The sequence below is a fragment of the Lepidochelys olivacea genome, assembly GCF_965140295.1.
Source record: "Lepidochelys olivacea isolate rLepOli2 genome assembly, chromosome: 3".
NCBI lineage: Eukaryota > Metazoa > Chordata > Testudines > Cheloniidae > Lepidochelys > Lepidochelys olivacea.
In genome coordinates this window covers 109,897,108-109,915,627 of record NC_140413.1, presented here as the reverse complement: position 1 = coordinate 109,915,627, position 18,520 = coordinate 109,897,108, and the positions used below count along the sequence as shown (strand labels likewise).

At 41.2% G+C, this 18,520-nt stretch overlaps 1 protein-coding gene across 6 annotated transcripts in view; it reads right to left on the bottom strand.

Moving 5' to 3' along the window:
* PHACTR2 (phosphatase and actin regulator 2) overlaps nucleotides 1–18,520 on the bottom strand; it is a gene marked incomplete at its 3' end in the record, with an annotated part of 217,026 nt that overhangs the window by 12,487 nt on the left and 186,019 nt on the right. For all 6 annotated transcript variants that reach the window (XM_084625136.1, XM_084625137.1, XM_084625141.1 and 3 more), the window contains 5 exons: nucleotides 17,593–17,789; nucleotides 16,351–16,507; nucleotides 14,255–14,310; nucleotides 5,172–5,233; nucleotides 2,480–2,617 (listed from right to left, as the gene is read on the bottom strand). In XM_084625136.1, coding sequence (XP_084481262.1) covers nucleotides 2,480–2,617; nucleotides 5,172–5,233; nucleotides 14,255–14,310; nucleotides 16,351–16,507; nucleotides 17,593–17,789 — 610 coding nt within the window. The remainder of the gene's footprint in view (nucleotides 1–2,479; nucleotides 2,618–5,171; nucleotides 5,234–14,254; nucleotides 14,311–16,350; nucleotides 16,508–17,592; nucleotides 17,790–18,520) is intronic.

Below are 18,520 nucleotides of genomic sequence, written 5' to 3'. Positions count from 1 at the left end.
TGCTTGGTGCAACTCCCAACGCAGATGGATAAAGCTGCTATTTGCACCAGGACTGCTCACCTCAGTTTCCTGCAAGGTGCTGAGTGCTCTAAGCTCCTGAAGACTTCATGGGGAATAGAGAATGTTCAGCACCTGAAGCCCAGGGTCCTGAGCCCCGCCACCCGGGAAGAAGCTGAAGCCTGAGCAATGCAGCTTGGCATGGGCCCCTATGGCATGGGGCCTCAGGCAATTGCCCTGCTTGCTACCTACTAACACAGGTCCTGGCTTTTATATGCAGAAAACCAGTTGTTGTGGCACAGGTGGGCCGTGGAGTTTTTAATCGCATGTTGGGGGGGGGGGGAGGCTCAGAAAGAAAAAGGTTGAGAACCTCTGCCTTACTTGGTATTGCAGCATCTTGAATTTTCTCCACAATTTAGTCCAGAAACAGTGGTTGGTAAACCACCCATTTCTAGTAGAGAAATCCTGCAGGTATCTTTGCAGGGGGAGTGGTGGTCAAAGAGGGGAATGGGACAGCTGACTAGATTTTTCTGAAATGCCCTATTGATTTGACTTGAAAAAAAAAAAGAAAAGTAATTCCTTCCAGAAAGGCAGAGGAACAACCAGCTTAACAGAATTGCACCCAAATAGTGTGTTGTACTGTGTAAGGTACAAACTTCCTGAAGAAAACAGTGCTCTTCACAGCATGATCAACAGTAACAGGAATGGCCAGCTCTTTCCTTGTGGGCTAATGTCATAACTGGATCCTGAACTTTACAGCCATTTCACAACAAAAATCTGAGGATTCAAGCCAGCTTCTCTTGCCTCTCTTCCCACCCCTACATTCACCTCTCTCAACTTGCCCCCTTCTTTTGTACAGGTTAGAGATATCCAATAATGTGAAGCACCCGGGATTCCTTCAGATCTGAGCATGGCATGGAAACACCATGGCTGAGGATCTCCAAAGGAGACTTAAGGCCAAATGTCTTTGGTGACTCTACTTGATCTTTCAGAGGCCTTTAAGACAGTTGATTATGAGGGGCTGCTGAAGTAACTGCAGGCTGGCAAGAGTAGATGGGATCACGTGATAATTCATCTACTCATTCCTTTCAGAGGAATAGTGACAGGGGATGGTGTTGGGTGACTGGTCCTCTCTTTCAACTGTGAAGTCTTGCAGGGCTCAGTTCTGACAGCCCTACTGTTCAACCATTATAAAACCACGAGGGGAGATCATGAGGAAATACGGGCTACAGTGAATTCAATGTACTGGTGACTTTCTGCTCTAGAGCCCCTTTTCATCAGACTCAGATGTACCAGTCTACATGCTCTCCCAAAATCTGGCATAGATGGGGCCTGAACAAAAGCCAGTTGACCTAAATTCAATTCTGAAAATAGTGATAATGCTGGTTGAAAATATTGTGAGGATCTGGCAAGGTATATGACTGCTTCCTCCTTTGAGAGTGTCCATCGGCCTGTTGTGAAAGCAGAAGGTAATATCAGGATTTAAAGTTAGTGACACCATTGCACATAGATGCTCAGATGGCACCAGTGGGCACAGCCATCTTTTCTTCCCCATTTGGGGCTGGCATGGACAGCCCTTTCCTCTCTGATGCAGACACTGCTACAGCCACTCAGGTCTTTGTTCCTGCCTGGCTAGAACAGTGTAACTCACTGTACTTGGAGCGAACTGCTAAAGTCACTTGGAAGCTAAGACTAGTAGCTGCCACTGCCTTTTGAGTGGGAGCTGGTTCCTTATGCTCTGCCCTCTGAAGTTATCTGCAGCCACAAAGAATGAAAACACATTGTTCTCAGACTTGAATCCATTTTTTAGCAAAGTAAGCCTGAAATATTTTATGACTTTTCACCAAAAAGCATGACTTTTCTTCTGAATTATTTTACCTAATTTTTAAAACTCTACTTATAAGTAAATAAGAAACCTGGTAGCTTCTCTCACTGTTTAAAGTTCTCTCTACTACCGAGTTAATCTCACCGCTCTGTTAAATTGCAGGGTAAAGACATAGGATTTTGACGCTGAAGGCTGAGTTTATTCCCCAATGGTGCATGAATGCAGTTGGTCACCTGACAAATGTAGTGATGGTGTATTCATGTGGCCAAACATTTTACAGTAATGGGAGAGCCTGTTATATTTCACTGTAACTGGTTTTAAAAGCAGCACTTAAGGGCCAGCATGTAGGCCTCTAACTGCAGAAACATTGGTTAAATTCCAAGGACTGCAACTAAAAGCTCACAGCAGTGACGTAACTGGCCTAGGAGGGATTTTAAAAGTGAGAGAGATTCATCTCTGAACTGCCACAACTGAGCTGGTAAGTACAATTTTAATAGGCATCTGAGTGGGTTCTGCTATGTGTGGGGAATGCATGGTACCCTATCAATGTCACTGCCTCAAGAAGATGTCATTAATGATACTAGTGTGGAGGGACTGAAAATAAGACCGGAGAAATATTTTGAAAGTTATAGAATTCAATCTCTATTTGTCTCTTGCCTTGTCTGCAGGCGTTAACCTTGCCCAGGGCTTGTCTGCTCGGCGATCGTAATCTGGGGAATCTGTTACCTCCACATACTCATTGAAACGTAGGATTCTTCTTGCCTGCAGTTCAGCCACTGTAGGTCTCAGACTGAGCTGTGAACAGGAGGTGGAAAAGAGTAAATTGAATAAGCCAAAATAAAACCTAGGGTATGACGTAACCTCAAGAGAACATTAATGGTATTTCTAATCAGGGTCACTTTCTGGTGTCTAAAAAAAGGCACCATCTAGGGAACATCAAACAGGAACTAGAAAGCAGTGCAACCTAGTTTCTTAGAGTATAAAATTAATTTTTGTCAGACAGGCCACAAAGAATCTTGACAGATCGTCTCTAAAACATTAATTTTTACTTTGCTACACTGGTGCTATTTACCCTCTTAGACAATGCTAGTATTTACATTAATACCTACAATCATCTGTTTTTCACTACAAAAAGAGAACAGGTTTTTGATGGGTTTCTCTAACTAAAAAGAATTTGTGAATCAGAGAGTCTATCTTTATTATGATATTGAACCAAATGATCCGAGTCACCCCAATCAAGGTACACATTAACTAATGTGAACTAATGATTGTCACAGTAAACAAAATTCTGCCATTGCACATATATTTTTGAAAGTGTAGGGAAATTGTATGTCATACTACGGGGCTTCCTCATCTCAAAAAGGATAGAGCAGAACTGGAAAGGATACAGAGAAGAACAATGAGAATGATCAAGGGTCTGGAAAAAAATGCTCATATGGAGAGAGACTAAAAAAGCTAGGAATGTTTACCTTAGAAAAGAGACCCATAAGAGGGGACATGATAAAAAATATATAAAATAACAAATAGAATAGAGAAGGTAAATTGGGAACTTCTGTTCTCCCTCTCTTGTAACCCAAGCACACGGGGATATTCCATGAAATTAAAAGGTTAAAATTCAAAACCGATAAAAAGAAATACTTTCACACAGGGTTTCAGAGTAACAGCCGTGTTAGTCTGTATTTGCAAAAAGGAAAGGAGTACTTGTGGCACCTTAGAGACTAACCAATTTATTTGAGCATAAGTGTTTGTGAGCTACAGAAGTGAGCTGTAGCTCACGAAAGCTTATGCTCAAATAAATTGGTTAGTCTCTAAGGTGCCACAAGTACTCCTTTTCTACTTTCACACAGAATGTTTGATTAAACTGTGGAACTCATTGCCAGGAAGTCACTGAGGCCAAGAACTAAACAAGATTTGAAAAGGGATTGGATAGTTGTATGGATAGCAAGAATATCCAACATTATTGCAATTAACACAATTTTGGAAGGGATATTAAACCTTCTGCTTCAGGGGGTTTAATCTGTAACTGTTAGGGACCAGGATGAGCTCAGGGTAGGGGGCAGACAATTTCACATCTGTCTACTATGGGATTCTTACACCTTCCTCTGAAACATCTGGTGCTGGCCACTGTCAGAGACAGGATATGAAACTAAGTGGACCTTGGGTCTGATCTAGTATGACAATTCCTGTATTCCCAAAATCCAGTTGATATCACTGGGTTTGCATTGGTCTAATGGAGAGCAGAATATAGCCCTAATCTGCAATAACATGCACGTTTACAAGCAATTTAGACACAATTAGAAAAACAGTAATTTTTTATGTGCTTGTTGCTTCAGGATCACATATATATAATTAATAATATATATGTACACACACATCAAATATGTGCATTATATATATATGTAAAATTATTTTTTAAGGTTTTAAACTTCTCATTATTCAGAAAAAAGAGACATCCATGAGATTAACAGGACGATCACAATCCAAAAAAGTAACACAATTTAACAATTGACTTGGGCACAATGATAAATATTTTGTATACTGTGGTTCTCTCTTGTACTAGACTAGGAAAGAAAAGCAAAAAGTTATACATTACCTGTTGAGAGAGCCTTGCATTGCAATGTTTTACATGGTACTACCCACTTTGCTCTTGATGATCAATTTTAGTGATTTAATTTAATTTAGTGATTTAGTGATGGATCAGGACTGTGCCGTTGTCCCATTAAGAGCTCTGAGAGACACTGTGCATCGCTGAGGCACTGTGGGTGGGATTTTCAGAAACCTTCAGTGTTGGCTTATGTCTGCTACCACTGAAGTGAGTGGGAGATTTACCATTGACTTCAATGGGAACAGAGTTAGGCCAACCCTGAACAGGAGAATGCAGTATGTGCTCCCATCTGTGATGGGCAAGCTCTACTGGCTTGTGTATTGGATAGTGGTGGAGGGCTCTTCAGGGCCTCACACCTCTTCCAGCACCCTCCTTTTCCAAAAGAGGCAAGTACCTACACCTGGGGTTGCATGGGTGTGTGTGCGCACACTCGGGAAAGCTCCTGGTACTCACACCCCCTTCCTTACACACACATGCAAAGGCTAATCACAATCGGGCCCTACATTTCCTTCAAAGATGGCAGTTCTGCCCTGTAAAAATGCTAGGGAAAATTGGACAGACTGGATTTATACCAAGGATGACTTTGGCCCATTCTATCTTTTAAACAGGGTTTACCTTTTGGGAAAATGGAGATGGGAAAGGGAATTTTGTCAGTATGTCTGAATATACTTTAGAATAATATAAAGAAAAATTCTCATCCTTTATTATACATACAAGTATACTACACATAAAACATTTTATCACCTTTCTGCTGAGTCTGCGTTTTAATTCCCTCCTGGCTTCCTGTTCTTCTTCTTCATTCTTCTCTGTTTTTGGAAGAGAGAAATAAAGGGGATGAGAAAGGGGCTATAACTGTATATGGTATATTTCTCCTGGCAGTAAGTTTCAGGCCTTAGAATATTGGCTCATGCATACTCATATTTCTGAGCTATCCTATTTTTGTGTGTGTGTTCTCATTGCCTTTCTCTGTCCTCTCCAATTCCCAACTCTGTAGCCTTCTGTAGCTATCACCCTGTGCCTGGAATATAGCAGAGAGGCTACCATCATTTCCACTCTGTGAAATAACGAACAAGGAGTTGCACAGCTGCTTCACCTACCTGCCAAGAGACTAAGATCATCATTGCCTTTATTCCCAAGGTCCCCTTTACCTTAGTCTAGAATCAGAGTTTAATTGTGTTTACTAGGGCAGAGAAAATAATTTGCAGTGAATAACCTACCTGATGAACCTAACCTCTTTTTTTTGCTCCCAGAATATCCATGAGCAGAGAGCAAATTCCTCAAATTTGTTTGTTAGTGGAAATTAAACAGTGAACTGCTTTGTTGTTGTTTTTTGTTAGATTCCATGGATTGATCATTAATAGTTCTCAGTGAGCATCTGATTTTCATAATTTGAGCTGTCTTGGTTAATTGTGATTAGTCAGACCAATCACAATTTATTATTTCTGTTCCTTGGTCAGATGAGGCAAATAATTTCATACGCAACTTTAAAATTTCTGCAGATATTTGTGCATGTAACTGAAATTTGCTTTCCAGAAACTTTTGTGTCAGTGAAAACTGATTGCCTGAATGTCTGTGGAAAGCAAATTAAAAAGGGGTACAAACATGGGTGAAACAAATTATTTTAAACTGATGAATGTTTGCAGAAAATTATTTGTATCATTTGCCCAGCTCTGTTGCTTATGTCTGAGTGTATCTTTACTGTGGATGAAATATTCCAATCAGAGATGTTGGCTGAACTGCAAAGCTCAGATCTGGATCCACATTTCCCCCAGGTCATGAGTTTGGATTGAGGGTTTTGGTTCAGGACCAACTCTAGTTCTAAAGGAGTTTATCTGTCCACTGCGGATGTGACCAAACTGCGTTAGAAGGTGAGAGCACAGTTTTGAACACTTGTTCAGTATGATTTGCCCTCATCCATAATAAATGGCCAAACTGTGTGAACATACAGTGTTTCCAAAACGAAGTTTGAATCTCGCGTAGGCGTTAGGCTTATGGTTGTTCAACAGGTACACCTGTTGTAAACGTTTTCACAGAGGGTGACCTGGGTATCACTGAAGACAGAACATCATTCAGGACTTGTAAATTTCCTTTGATAAAACATGAGATGCAGAGAAAGAAACAAACAACAAAAAACAGCATCAGACGAAAATCACAGCACCCGAAAGAAGTCATCAACACCAGCATTGCTCCTCAAGAAGATTTTGCCACCAAACTTCAAGCTTCAAGTGAGATAAAATCTTGCAAAGACTGCCAAGGCTAGGTTAACTCTATGATTGAAATTACATGTATTGAGATATGGAAGTGAATATTCTTCATATGACTTCTTTAAGTAGTCTAACTAAAGCTCTCTTTCCTTTACTGTATTTCACAGAGTTCAACAAGATCACTTACCTTTACTCATTTATTAGCTGTTTTAGTATATTTATGATGACTCACGTGGAAATGACTTACTTTTAAACAAACTTCCCTTTGTAATCAATAACCACAATATCTAAGGCAACTAAACAGGATCTATTAAATTAGGGATTAAGTCACTTGGTTTTAGCTCATTTAGAGAAGACTGTCCCTACAGGAACTGGATCTCCCGGGTGTAATCTCTGTTGCAAGCTCTTCATGAGGGAAGAGAGAGCCCAGAGGAGATTGTAAGTGAACACACACGTTGTACTGTTGCCTGTTTTTGTTATTTTCTTTCTAGAATTAGTTATTATTCATAACTTTGAATTCTCTTGCTTGTCTAAATCACTGTATGTCCTAAAGCATGGTAAGAACCTCCATATGAGAAATACTGGGATTATGTCTCTGAATTTATATCACAAGGAACCATTACTAATCATTTAGTCTACCGGATCTATGTTTCTCTAGACCATAATTCTTTTAAATTTGGGGATACAATTACTTGGCAATAGGCACAGGATGTGCTGGCCTTTAAAGGGGGTCAGAGCTCAGCTGCCCTCTGTGCCACCAAGGTGAAGGGAATAAATTCTGGGGTCACGCGGTTGAAGATTGTAACTCAGAGCTAGGCCTCTTGCAAAGCTTGAGTTAAGGGAGAAGGCTAGAGATGAGAAAAGAGCAGAGAGTTTCTCCTTAGCAACCAGGCCTGGGAGTGTGCACCTTGAAGGGAGCGGGTTAGGAAGGCTGGAAGTAGGACTGGCTAGAAAGAATTCCATTTTGTGAATAATTTTGAGATTGGGATATTTGTTTTTGTTTTGTATCTGAGTGAAAATGAGACCTTTCGAATTCTTTTGTGAAAAATTATTAACAAGAGAGAGACTGCCCCTACTAGTAACAGCCCAGTGGTTAGCGATGTGGGAGACCCAGGTTTGAGCCCCTACACTGCCTGATTTGGAGCAAGGACATGAATGTGGGTCTCCCACATCCCAGAGGAGTGCTGTAATCACTTGGCTATTGGGTGTGTGTGTTTGTCTGTTTCTCTCTCTCCCCCGACCCTTGTTCCTTCACCTGAAAGTTCATCTCAGACCGAAGAAATCTTCGCACTGAAATTTTAGTGGAAACTGAGACATTTCCACAAGAACATTTTGGTTTTGATGAATCCAAAGAAATGTTTAGTTGAAAAATTCCTGAACAGCTCTAGCTGGAAGCCACTCTGTTGAAGGAAAGCTCCAGCAGAAGGGAATAGAGAGCCTTCTTTATACCCACACAGAGGGTGTGAGGAACGAGGCCTGCATTGAGTAGATGACCTCCATCAGGAGACCCTACAGTCAGGAGAAAGGACATGGCTTATATGTTGAACTTACGTTGAACTGTTTTATTTGGAGAAATAAAACTCAAGCCCTAAAGAAAAAGGACTGAAATCCTGTGGCTACGTAGAGTTCTTTGATACACTGGCTGAGGAGCTGGCACTGATTTAAGGCACTCAGCACTGTAACTCACGCATAAAACACCCTTTTCACACTGTAACAGGGTGGATTGCCCCTTCAGGGCTGGAGGGCTATGGCTAGTCAGCCCTGATTACAGCATGATCCCCATCTTGGAGAGATTAGGGATTCCAGGTGGTTTGCCCTATAAAGAGCAGCAATGGGCTGCTCTGCAATGAAGGGGAGAAGCTCAGGAAGCTGTGGAGTCTGCAAAAGCTTCTGTGAGGAAGACCCTCAGACTGTGGGAGTTGATCATGGTAGGGACCCCTGGGAAAGATCTAGTCCATGCAGAAGAGACAATGCAAAGGCCCCAAGCAGGAAAGGCTGGGAGGTGGAAGAGAAACCTTGTGTTGTGTGGGATTATGAACGGACTGTTTGGGATTTTAAATTTTATTTAGAGTTCATTTTATATTAATAAACCCAGACTCCAAGAAGGGATTTTTTTGACCAAGAAAATGCCTGGGTGAAATTTTATTTGAACAGTCCAAGAGGGAAAAACTGAGACAGGCTGCCTGTAGTAAGATCCTAGACCACAAGAGGATGCACAGGAGATAGTTGGCCAAGACGACCGAACATTGTTTTAGTGTAATTCCTACATAAATACTGTCCTTAAAACAGTTCTCAGCAATAGAATAATGTTTTTGTTTTCCGTAATTGGCCATACTGGGTGAGATTTTGAAAGATGCCTAAGTGATTTAGGAGCATGAGTACCACAAAAATTCAGATGTGCTCCTAACTCACTTAGGCACATTAGAAAATCCCTCCTCAGTGCCAAATTCTGGCTGCAGGTATGAAAGTGGCTGACTTGCCCAAACAGGCATACACATTCATGCTGCAAAAGAAGTGTTTATGGGACCAGTTTGGCTGCTCTCCACCCTAGGAGCAGAAATCATCTGTATGGGGCTGAGAGTTAAATGCACGCACCATGCTCGCAATCTGCAAGCCCTATCCTGGAATGTCCCTCTGCAGCTCCACCTACCGACGACCTGCAGAGTGATCTCCTCTGGTTTGAAGGGCAGCTGGAATTTGACCGGAAAAACTATTCTATGGTTTCCTTCCTCTCCTGGCTGCTGCTTCTGGAACATACATGAAGGCACTGCCCAAGCCAGAATTTGATCCTAGATGAGAGGAATTTTAAATTGATGTCAATTATGGGATATTTTGGTGTCTCTTTAAATCAGTGACCTTGGAGAAATAAACATCTATGCCACGACTGCGACAGAAAATACTGGCATTTTAGACCCTGGCCTCATTATGGGATTTTTAATTCACCACAGAAAGTCAGGAAGAAAAGAGAGAAATCTTTCCGCATAAGGACTGTTCTGTTTTCAACTATAAAGTAATCCAGGAGCGTAAAACTGAACTTTCCACTAAGTCCCTGTGGGGATTAGCTATGTTTAGATTACTTTGTAGGATTGCTAGGGAAATGAAAAAGACGACAAACAAAGCACTAGGATCCTGGAATGCTGTCAAAAACAAAAAGCAGTTTCTGTTTTCACATTCAAAGATAATCATTAATATTCCCTAACTAGCATCAAAAGCTACATCACGTTTCTAAAAAGCCAGGCTTGGCAAGAGGACAGGCACACGGTCCAAAAAGCCTTGCTATTCTTTACAGCTACAGAAAAACACAATGGCTGTAAACTTGATTCCTTGTGAGAGTTGAAAAAGCTTCCTTGCTGTAATGCAACACCATAATTGATTCAAGGATGCACATCTAAAATGTTTCAAAGTCAGCATGCAAGAAACCAGCCTGTGTTAGAACTCATTCAAGTTACTACTTAACTTTTCATTTTTAATGTGGAAGGGTACAAAAGTCTGGATGCTTATACACACTTATCCAAGGGTCTATGATCTAGAAATCAGGCTAGAATCTCTGTCACAGGATTTCCAGTACTTCCTGGTTTCGCTGAAACTATAAAAATAAAAAAATATCTTTTGACATCATAAATCTTTGCTTTAGCTAGAGGTGCAAAAAACCAAAGTATTAAAAACTTTTTTGAACCTTATGAAAGGTTTGGATTCAACTTAATTTTGGGGCAAACATTTGGATCAATGTGATCTGTGCATCAGCTAATCTATCCCAAATGTATGCTAAAAAATAAATCAAATCACAATTTTTCTCCAGCTGCAGTACTGCTCTGTTTATGGGTAGTTCTAACACTAACACAACCCACCACAGCAGAAAGGAAGCTTTATGAAAGAAATTCTGACTCACTCACAAATCCTGCACACAACAACAATACAGGAATGTAAGGGATGTAAACATTTCAGAACTGTCCATAGGAAGTGGGCACAATAAACCCATAAACAATACATTTGGTTTAAGAGCTAAGAGAATTTCAGAAAGCCCACACTGGTAATGGGCTAAGGGCACTGTCAACATAAGCAACACACCTATTTGGCATTTAAAAGATCACCATCGACTTGAAATGTGTTACATTTAAAAAATGAATAAAAAGTAGTTTCAGGTACTACATGTGCTCTTGAGTGCCCACGCCACCTTTTACAATAAAAATTTCCTAATTTTTGAAATGTTTTTCTTTCTCCTGCTTCTCTGAGCAAGACCCACACAAATACCACAGGAAAATGAGAGAGACCAGGTAGGGTGAGGATATGTTCACACTTAAAACATGAAACTAGTAGGAGAGCACTTCAGTCTCCCTGGACACTCAATAACAGACTTAAAAGTGGCCATTCTTCAACAAAAAAACTTCAAAAACAGACTTCAACAAGAAACTGCAGAACTGGAATTAATTCGCAAACTTGACACCATCAAATTAGGCCTGAATAAAGACTGGGAGTGGCTGGGTCACTACAAAAAATAATTTTCCCTTTGTTGATATTCACCCCTTCTTGTTAACTGTTGGGAATGGCCACATCCACCTTAACTGTATAGGCCTCCTTAGCACTGACCCCCCACTTGGTAAGACAACGCCCATCTTTTCATGTGATGTGTATTTATACCTGCTACTGTATTTTCCACTCCATGCATCTGATGAAGTGCGTTATAGCCCACGAAAGCTTATGCCCAAATAAATTTGTTAGTCTCTAAGGTGCCACAAGGACTCCTCGTTGTTTTTACAGTGGTGTAGACACTCACTACAGCAATGGGAGGGATTCTCCCATTGTTATAGTTAATCCACCCTCCCTGAGGCCATGTCTACACTTACAAGCGTACAGCAGCACAGCTGTACCGATACAGCTGTGCCACTGTAAAAGCGCTCATGTAGCCGCATTATACCAACGACAGAGAGCTCTCCCATTGACATAATAAACGTGGCTCAACGAGCGGGAGTAGCAATGTTGGTGGGAGAGTGTGCTCCGCCGACATAGCACAGTGCACATGAACGCTTATGTTGGCAAAATTTATGTCACTTGGGGTGTGTTTTTTTCACACCCCTGAGTGACAAACATTTTGCCGACATAAGCGCTAGTACCGACCTGATCTGAGATGTGGTTCCTAGGTCGACGGAAGAATTCTTCCATCAACCTACCGCTGTGCACATAGCAGGGGGTTAGGTCTGCATAGCTACGTCACCAGGGGTGCGGATTTTTCACACCCCTGGGAGACGAAGTTAGACCTATGTAAGTTTTCATTGTAGACCAGCTCTCTTCAAGTCTGGGGAAAGTAACCTGAGTGTTCAAGCTAAATTCAAGGTGTTAAAGATTGTTAAACATAACAATTCTACATACACACACTGTAGGAGACCACTTAAAACAAAGTGGGCAATTAACACCTCTGCAGTTGTAGAGCAATGGAGGGTTAGCAGGCAGTAGGGTGTATTACAAACTGTAATGAGCCACAAAACCAGTGTCTCTGTTAAAACCATGGTTTTTAGTGTCCAGCAGAGTTATAAATTTTGACGGAAAATGACTGTTTATTCTATGAAAACAGTGAAAGTTACTATACACAAAGTGCTGTCAAACCCACAACGTAAACTAGCTGAAACGACAGAGAAAATATTTATCTTCTGTTAATCTCTATCATCTATATTCATCTTTTGTGTTATGTGTAACAGTAGTAGGTCAAAAAATTAGTTCTAGGTGTAATTTTTAGTTTGATTGTGTCCTTTGACATGTTGATAGATCACATTTATTAGACCTGGACAGGGAAAGTGTAACTCGTGTCCTCAAAGTCAGCAGAAGTAGCTTGTGATATACTGGTATGAGTTTTTGGAATTATCTTTCTCGTGTACACAGGGCTTAAATTCAGCTGGAGTTGTCCAGAGCGGAGCTCCGGTAAATTTTTTCAAAGGCTTTAGGCGGAAGCCCCAAGCCCCAGCGCGCCCCGCAGGGCAGGAGCCCCGAGCCCCAGTGTCCCCTGTGGGGCAGAAACCATCAGCCCCGGCACCTCCTGTGGGGCAGAAACCCCCAGCCCTGGGGCTCCAGGAAATACTATATGAGATTTTAAACCCTGCATGTGGTCCAGTGTTTGCTGACTGGTTATCAGATTAATATGGTTATACTTCACAGTTTATCTTTATTACATTTGATAGTGTAATGCAGAGATTCAAAATTTTCCTCATTACAAAATATATTGCAGATCACCTCTTGGCTAGGAGTTTGTTGAACCCTCTTTTATGCATAGCAGATAACCAGAAGCTACAATTTTAGTAATTATCCTAAAGGCTGGATGACATCACTGGTATTTTATCAGCATTATGGTTTCTCTGAAAGCTGATAACTTTTTTTTTTTTTTTTTTGATTTGTTGGCCTGATCAAGTGATGTTGCCAAAGTCACTTGGATTTCACAAGGCATGCCATCCATGCCTCCTTCTCTTCCTCTCACACAATCTGTGTAGGTATTTCGAGATGGATTCCAGGCATGCAATGGTTGACTATGTGCTTGAAAATGTAGCATTACACACATTGTATCATTATGTCATGGTTAGAAAATTTCTACACATCTAGTCTACATGGTGGGTTTTTTTGGTTGTAAACGGACTAGTTTTCCTATTATTATTGCTGTCATTTATTACTCATATGCTGGTAGAACCCACAATATGGTAGGTATTGGGCACTCACAAAGGAAGACACAAGTCTCTACCCCAAAGAGCTTACCTGTTTGAGTAGGCAAGCAACATAAATAAGGGTGAAGATGGGCAAACAATCAAAGTATGTACAATATACTTCATACTCATTGTTTTTTTCAACAATTAAACAACACATCAGCTATACTCAACCTATTCAGGATAACGGGCTGACTGCTTGTAGATGTCAGGGAAGGTCTGAGTCCTGAGAGGTGAGTGGCAGCCTTACGGATCAGTTGAGCGAGGATGTTCCATGCATGGGGGCAATATGGAAAAATGCATAACTATAGTTATGGGAGAAGCAGATCTGAGGGTGGGCAGGGCTGACATCACTGGAGGCATGCTGCCTCTCCTCCTCCCTCCCCATTACAAAGGAACCCAGCAATACTAATACAGCTTTAGGGAGGCATGGTTTCTTTTACATCTTCAAGGAGCTGGAATGTATTGTCTCCTCTCCTCCAGGACCCTTCACCTCCCTTTTTGCTCTTTGTACTTTACTCACTCATGTCTACCCCTGTTTGGGGGGCACAGAATATTTCCCTTCCTCCTTATAAAAGTTAGTGGGGAGTGATGAAAAGAATTAAAAATACCTTTAAGGAGTACCTGTCTGACTGATTTTTACAACAGTAGGAGCAGATTCTGTGCTCAGACACACTCATGCAGCTCTACTGAAGTCAAGGGAAAGAGTATGGGTGTGACCAATGACTCAGTTTGTCTCCCTGACTACAGCCTGTATTTAGTGCTGCCATTACAGATTTATGATGGGTCTAATGTCAAGATGCTACTTCACCAAGCACCAATCTCTCTCCAGGCATGAATCTAGCGTTTTATACTAGCAGTCAAGATTCCTAATGAATCCCACAGTTGTTGTGCTTTTTTGCTGAATAAATAATTACACTAATCTGCACAGAATACTTACGCTTCAGGATGTTTCTCTGCTCTAGCTCTTCAGTTGTGGGCCTCTGGCTAAGTCTCCTGTGAGTACAAATTAAATGACCATTTATAAACCAAGATTTCTTAATCAAAGGTTAACAGTAAAAACAGCAGGTTGCTTTGTTAAAGTCTGCAATGCAACTCCTTTAATCAGTCTTTTAATGCTCTTTATTTTCCACTGAGGGGTAGGTGTGCAACTGCACGGTTAATCTGAATGCAGTTTCTACAACTGAGCACATACACTGGGTACTGAGCAGGCATATGTCTAGTTTGAGGCATGGTTGGCCACTTAGATATGCCAGTGGCCAATGTGAGGATGCAATCATGGTAACTGTGTGTGCAAACCTTTAAAAAAAAGGCTCTAAAATACTCCACTTTGGGATCTAGTTTGATGGAATAATCTGTACAAAAAACCCCCTGTACTGTATTGTAATATACTGTGCAACTGTTGAAATATTTTCATGCATTTATAAATTCTTTCAATTTCATTTGTTTTAAACACAGCAAAATGCACACTACTGACTGAGTACTACATATATGCAAACTCTGGAGATTTAAATCAAAACTATTTTAGTTACCTACATGCCAAAAAGTATCTGAACATTTTAAAAATGTCTGAAAACCACTTATTTTCAGGCTCGTATCCTATAAAACATGGTTAATATTGCCATAAATTTACTAAAGAAATTCACTTCTGGGCTGCAAAGAAGCAGGAGAAGTTTCAACAGGAAAGTTAATGTTGGGTATCTGTGCAAGTTAGGAGACCCAGAGGCAGCTTCTCTGTCTAGTAAACTCCTGTGATTCACCAAGGAGCATCACTGGCATAATTAATCGAATCATGTCCACCAGACTGCACTAGAAAACCTTAGCTGGTCTGTGGGAAAATGGAAGGAAGGGGCAAAGACAGGGGTGGGTGAGCGCATGAAACTTCAGCAGGGGCTGGAGCCACAGAGGTAGGCTAGAAAGTGGAATTGAGTGGCTGAGCTCTGCAGGATGGACTTTCTGGTAAGAGAAGCAGGTGAGATGTAGCTACAGGGGACTGGCACTGAATAATGGAAGTTCCCCACAAATACATAGTATTCCATTGATTTGCATTGTAGAGAAGAAACCTGTTAAAGCAATGGGCTGCAGTAACTGTGTATATATATTAAAGTAGCCCATGTCAATGGAGGACTGAGTTATGTACAAATTTTCAAGTGTGCACATGACTATCTCCAGTTTACAGAGTTTGAACAAAGTCAGACAGGGTTAAAAATGAGTGATTTTAATCTGTTTAGCAATCACTCATTGTGAAAAGTACATAGAAAATTTGGACCTGATCCAAAGCCCATTGAATAACAACAATATTAATAATATAAAATAATATAGTACCTAGCGCTTATATAGTGCTTTTCATCAGTAGTTCTCAAGACTTTCATTGACTTCAGTGGGTTTTGAATCTGACCCTTAAAGTGCCAGGTGCTGACTGAAATGTTAAAAAGTTTGATAAGAGTGTTAAACTTCATAGTGCTTACACAGGTTTACACTCCCCTTTAAGTGTAAAGCTCTACATGAACATAACCATGTAGCCACTAGGGTGGCGTAATAATCTATTATCCATGGCCAAAATTCAGCCACCTCTGGAGTGGAGCACATCAGTACCACCACTACTACGCAAGGCAGCTTAAGACAAGAAGTTAAGAACAGTGTATTCATTTTAACCTATGGTTAACCTATGGAGGAAATGTAGGTAAGCACAATATGATTACTGGAGTTGGAATTTGGCCAGGACACTAGTGATAAGAACCATATGCCTATATTTATTATTAATTAATTAATTAATTATTATTAAAGGGAAAGTGCCCCATGAATTCCACACATATGATCATCACACCTACCATTAAGGAATAAAACATGTTTTTTAATCTGGCTCTCAAGTTCACAAAATAATTTAGTTCATGCCATAAGAATGTATCAGATGCTCACAGACCTGGCAACCCAGAATATCCTGCACCAAATACCGTGGCTGCATTTAAGATGTGATGCCAGTGTTCTTGTTTTTTTCCCTACCTCCCAAACCCACCCTCAGATTGCAATGGATACCTCACTAGCTTCGTTCCAATCTGATGTCTGATTTCCTGCCTCTCCTCCTCAGAGGTACGCTGCAAGATATTTTTGTCTTCCAATTCTTTTTTAGATGGTCTGTTGCCAAGTTTGATAGCAAGAGTATCCCTACGACGGATTTTACTTGCCAAAGAGCCTGAGGAAAAAAGGAGGGAGACAGTCAGTTCATTCACACTCAGGTTACAGATGCAAACTATCAGCAAGAACTTTTAATACATCCCCACAGCAGCCGCTTTTTCCACATGCAAGAGAGGAATTTTAATTAACCTCAGAAGAAAAAGAGTTCCAACTTGGTTCATGCAATAAAAGGCTGAAGGACTCAGAAAAGAACAAGCTGACCGCCAAGATGTTCAAAGGTAGTGAGTGAATTTCCAAGCTTCACCCATCGTCTGTGAAGTGATATGATAAAAATGAGAAATCTGGGCTTGAATCTACCTGAAATCTGATACATTACAGGTTACTTTATTTTCTTTTTAAAAACAGCATGTTTAGCAAACTGCTTCTCTTTTCTTAAGCCTTACACTGTTCAGTCTAATTCTCCTCTTCTCTCTCACTCCCCCTCCTCATTTTTTAATGCTACTTAGCACTTTTATAGTGCTTTTCCTCTTCAAAGCACTCTGCAGACATGACCTAATCTGTGAAATTATCACACAACAGCAAATCCATTTTCTAAAAGTGCATTTAGTGTATGTAAAGTATTTTAGATGGAAAGCTGTGGGGGCTGTAGTCATCTATTCATTAAAAACCTGATACAGCATGGACAATGACAATGCAAGCCTCCCGACACTGTCCCACCAAAGTACTTAAACTAAGGGTGGGACCCAATCTCAAAAGAAATCAACGGAGCTACCCTGTACCCCTATGAATAACATTTTTCATACTGCTTGCCTTGTATTGGACCAATGGGCAAATGAATGAAATACTCAAGCAATCGCATAACCGAGACTGCCATTCCCCTGCATCCCAACTCAGCACAGTGACAAACAGCTTCCTCCAGATCATTCCAAGATAGGTCACTCCGATGAAATTTCAAAACTTTCACACACACAGTGTATCATCTGTGCTAAGAGAGTCAAGTGCCTGAAAAATCCATAACCAAAGATGAAGGAGGCTCTTCCAGAAAATAGCTGAGTTAAACTACCGGCTCACTGATGGGTTACTTTTGCCATTCATATAAAGTGACCATCTCTCCCCCACACATCCCTCTTTAAATTGTCTTACTTTCTGCACTTGTGTTATCGTCGTCATCATCGTCATCATCAGTGTAGAGTATTGGCCCATCTGAATCGGAGTCACTGGTGTGGCTCTCTTTGCTGCTCTCACTTTCCGGACTGGCCATAGGCTCAGGAGGTTCTTCTGTTGGTTGAGGACTTGCTAGGTTAGGAGTCTCCTCTTCCTGATCTTCTTTGGTAACTGAACTGTTGATACATAATAAAGATGCTGTAACATTAAGGTAAGCAACACAGAACACCAAAAGGAGACCGCCTGGATAAGCAAGCATGAAAATACAAGCTGTTTTATTCAGACTGACTTAATCTTATATATAAAGAGATGCAAATGGTCTTAATGATGAGCTGCACCAGTAATACATAAAATGCATTGACAGCCAACAATCGGAGGTGTATACAGTGCAGGAGATTCTCTCCTGAGCCAGAAGTCTGCTTGTGGTAGGGGGATGGGATGGTACAAAAGGGCCAGTTCCAGCTTCCTGATCTGAAGGCCAGCCTGGCTCCATCACTGACTGCTGCTACTAGGTAGTTCTAAGTTACACCACTCGTGTATGCCTCTCCTTAGTGGAGCCTATATCAGTGGAGGACTGGGGCAACTGAGTACAGCTGCACCGTGCCCACTGCCCTTCCACCCTCTGTGTGGGATGAGAGGGAAGGACAGAGGCACGGGGGCTTGATCGTGGCAGAGATGTGCTAGCCAGGAGTTCCCCTATACCAGGGGAATTCTTTGCTGGTGATTAGCATCTGGATTACAGCCCCTTTATGCCATCTAAGTGCAGAAACTAGAACTGCTTAGTGTGGTTGTGAATGATGCTGATTTCTCTTGTGAGGACAACAGAGCACGGTTGTGATAATGGGGCTGACAAGTTTACCCTAATTGTGAGCTCAGTCAGTAAGACGTTACAATAACCTAAAATAAC